Source organism: Asparagus officinalis, chromosome 2 (genome assembly GCF_001876935.1).
Source record: "Asparagus officinalis chromosome 2, Aspof.V1, whole genome shotgun sequence".
Lineage (NCBI taxonomy): Eukaryota > Viridiplantae > Streptophyta > Magnoliopsida > Asparagales > Asparagaceae > Asparagus > Asparagus officinalis.
Genome location: NC_033795.1, coordinates 65,279,516 through 65,282,242, shown reverse-complemented (window position 1 = coordinate 65,282,242; position 2,727 = coordinate 65,279,516). Strand labels below are relative to the sequence as shown.

Here is a 2,727-nt window from a genome sequence, read left to right as displayed (position 1 = left end):
ATTTCCATTAAGGCTCTTTATAAATACAGCAGAAATTTAAATTAATAATATATACAACTATTATAACATTCGAAAGAGGTATGATATTAGAAAACCTACTATAAAATTCATACAATTAAACCTAAGAATAATTTACTAATATATAGACACACTATCGTATCTTTAAGGCAACGATAACTACCATTTATAATAGAGTTGAACAGTGGTTCTATGTTTGCAAAGGCTGCAACAAGAAAGTGGATAGCGATGTTAATAATAAGTGTCCAGATGATAAATGTTATAGAATTGCCGATGATGTATTTCTAAGGTTAAGTGATATCCCTTCTTTATAAAATAAATATATCAAAATTAAATATTAATATTATAATCTAAAGCAAATTGATAATAAAAAATATAATGTATTTAGTTCAGATCCTCATGGAAAATGACACAGACAGAGCAAAGGTAACATTATAACACAACAAAAAATCTTATTGGATACACAACAGAATAATTCATTACAGAGAAAAAAGAGGTAGCTCCTAACCTTATTTAAATAATAAATTAAAAAAAATAAAAAAAAAATCATATATATGAAATTAACATTTATTCTTATTGAAATAAGAAAAAAATACTAAATGAATGCATCTACCCTGTTTGGATTCATCTACCAGCTTTGAAGCTTAACTTGTGGAATGCTAAAAGTATAAGTAAAATTGCAAGCGCTGTTGGTCATCCAATTACCACGGATAAACTTACAGCTAATAAGAAAAGATTAGCTTATGCAAGGGTTCTTGTGGAAGTGACTATGCCTTCTCCTCTTCCAGATTGTATTACCTTAAAGGGTCCAGATGGCAAACTTTATAATCAAAAGATTTTATATGAGCTAAAGCCTAGATGGTGTAATCACTGCAAGATTGTGGGGCATGACACTTTGTACTGCAAGAGATTTCCTAGAATTCAGAGATGGATTCCTAAAGTTTCTGCAGCTCAGAATACACAAAAAAACCATGTGCATGTTTCTAGTGTCAATGATATTCCCCCAAAGATTCAGACAACAGTGGCTCCTGCTCCCCCAAATGATCCAGTGCCTATATTTAATATATCACAAATGTCTGGTGGGAAGGATAAAGTTTCAGCTGTAAGCTTGCCTGTGCATGTTTCTCAGCTTAGTGAAAAGTCTGGAAAATTTCAGCAGCAGGATAAGGAAAAGGAGTTATCTCCTAATTCTCATGAGATTCAAGGACAGCAAGTGTGCACAACTCCACAGTTTTCAGGGTTGCATAGTCTTGTGCATGGAGTACGTGCACAACTTTCTAATTCTGAAGGCAATTTTCAAGTCCCTCAAACTAGCAATGCTTGGACTCAAGTTCAAAGTAATAAGCAGAGGAAAAAATATACTCCAGCAAATTCTTTCTCTCAACTTGAGTATCTTGAATTGGATCCCTCAGTAATAGATAGAGGGGGTGATCTTTTTTGATGAATCTATCTTTTTGGAATGTGAGGGGTCTAAATAGACCCTCAAAACAACAAATGGTTAAGCATCATTTGTGGCAGTATCACATATCTTTTATTGCTTTATTGAAAACTAAGATCAAAGATACCTTGTTGCCAGAAAGTACAAGGAAAATTGCTAAAAATTGGAATTGGATGTCTAATGTAAGAAGTCTAGGTAAAGCCAGAATCTTGATCCTATGGAATCCTAATGTGTTGGATATACATTTGATTAGTTGTACTGATCAATGTATCACCTGCACAGTGAAATATTTTGATGGTAAACTTGATTGTGTTATATCCTCTATCTATGGTTTTAATCATCTGCATACAAGGAAAGTATTATGGTCTGATTTAAAGTCTATACACCAAACTATTGGAAATACACCTTGGTTGTTATGTGGGGACTTTAATGCTACTACTAGAAATGAAGATAAAATTGGAGGCTGCATGCTCAATGATTCTGACACAGAGGATTTCAGAGCTTTTATAAATGACTGTCAACTTGCTCAGTTGAAAACCACTGGGTGTTTTTTTACCTGGAACAATAAGCAGGACCATGGTTCTAGGATCTGGAGCAAATTGGATAGAGTGCTGATTAATGATAACTGGATTCAATCTTATAATTCTAGTCAAGTGGAGTTTCTTGTGCCAAAAATTTCAGATCATTCTCCTGGACTTATTACTGTTAGTGAAGAAAGTTATCAAGGCAAGAAACCTTTCAAATTTTTCAGGATGTGGGCAAAGCATGATTGTTTTCTCCCTACAGTATCTAATGCCTGGCAACAAAGGATCAAAGGGTGTGCTATGTTCTCAGTACGCTCAAAATTGAAAAATCTAAAAATTGCTTTGAAGGATATTAATAGGAAATTCTTCTATAATATTAGTGAACAGGTTTATCAAGCACATCAAGCTCTGGAAGATGTTCAAAAAGACTTATAGGTTGATCCTATGTCTTCTGATCTAATTGAACAGGAAAAGAAATGCATTTCAAAATTCAACACCTTGAAGGATTGTGAGTTATCTTTTTTCAAACAAAAGGCAAGAATTGCTTGGAGTGTTCAAGGTGATAGATGTACAGAATTTTTTCATTCAATGATTAAAGCTAACAGGCATCACAATAGAATCATGCTTCTATATAATAATTTGGGACAAAGACTTACTGAAGGAGATGATATTGCAAATGAGTTTATCACTCATTTCAAAAGTCTGATGGGGACTGCTGTGGATACTACTCCTCTTAACAGCTGTTGA

General features: G+C 33.6%; 2 protein-coding genes across 2 annotated transcripts; both read left to right on the top strand.

The window, feature by feature from the left end:
- On the top strand, positions 397–1,459 carry LOC109831265. The gene is made up of 2 exons (XM_020398598.1): positions 397–444; positions 605–1,459. Exons 1-2 carry the CDS (start codon positions 397–399, stop codon positions 1,457–1,459), a joined length of 903 nt encoding a protein of 300 aa, XP_020254187.1.
- Positions 1,513–2,727, top strand: LOC109831264. Its single transcript, XM_020398597.1, has 2 exons — positions 1,513–2,367; positions 2,449–2,727. The coding sequence occupies exons 1-2, from the start codon at positions 1,513–1,515 to the stop codon at positions 2,725–2,727; spliced, it is 1,134 nt and encodes a 377-aa protein (XP_020254186.1).

Bases quoted from the DNA above. Each gene is read 5' to 3' on its own strand.
- LOC109831264 (XM_020398597.1), top strand. From the start codon at position 1,513: ATGGTTAAGCATCATTTGTGGCAGTATCACATATCTTTTATTGCTTTA. The intron at 2,368-2,448 runs GTTTATCAAGCA...CTAATTGAACAG, and splicing joins TCTATAATATTAGTGAACAG to GAAAAGAAATGCATTTCAAA.
- LOC109831265 (XM_020398598.1), top strand. From the start codon at position 397: ATGTATTTAGTTCAGATCCTCATGGAAAATGACACAGACAGAGCAAAG. The intron at 445-604 runs GTAACATTATAA...TATTGAAATAAG, and splicing joins ATGACACAGACAGAGCAAAG to AAAAAAATACTAAATGAATG.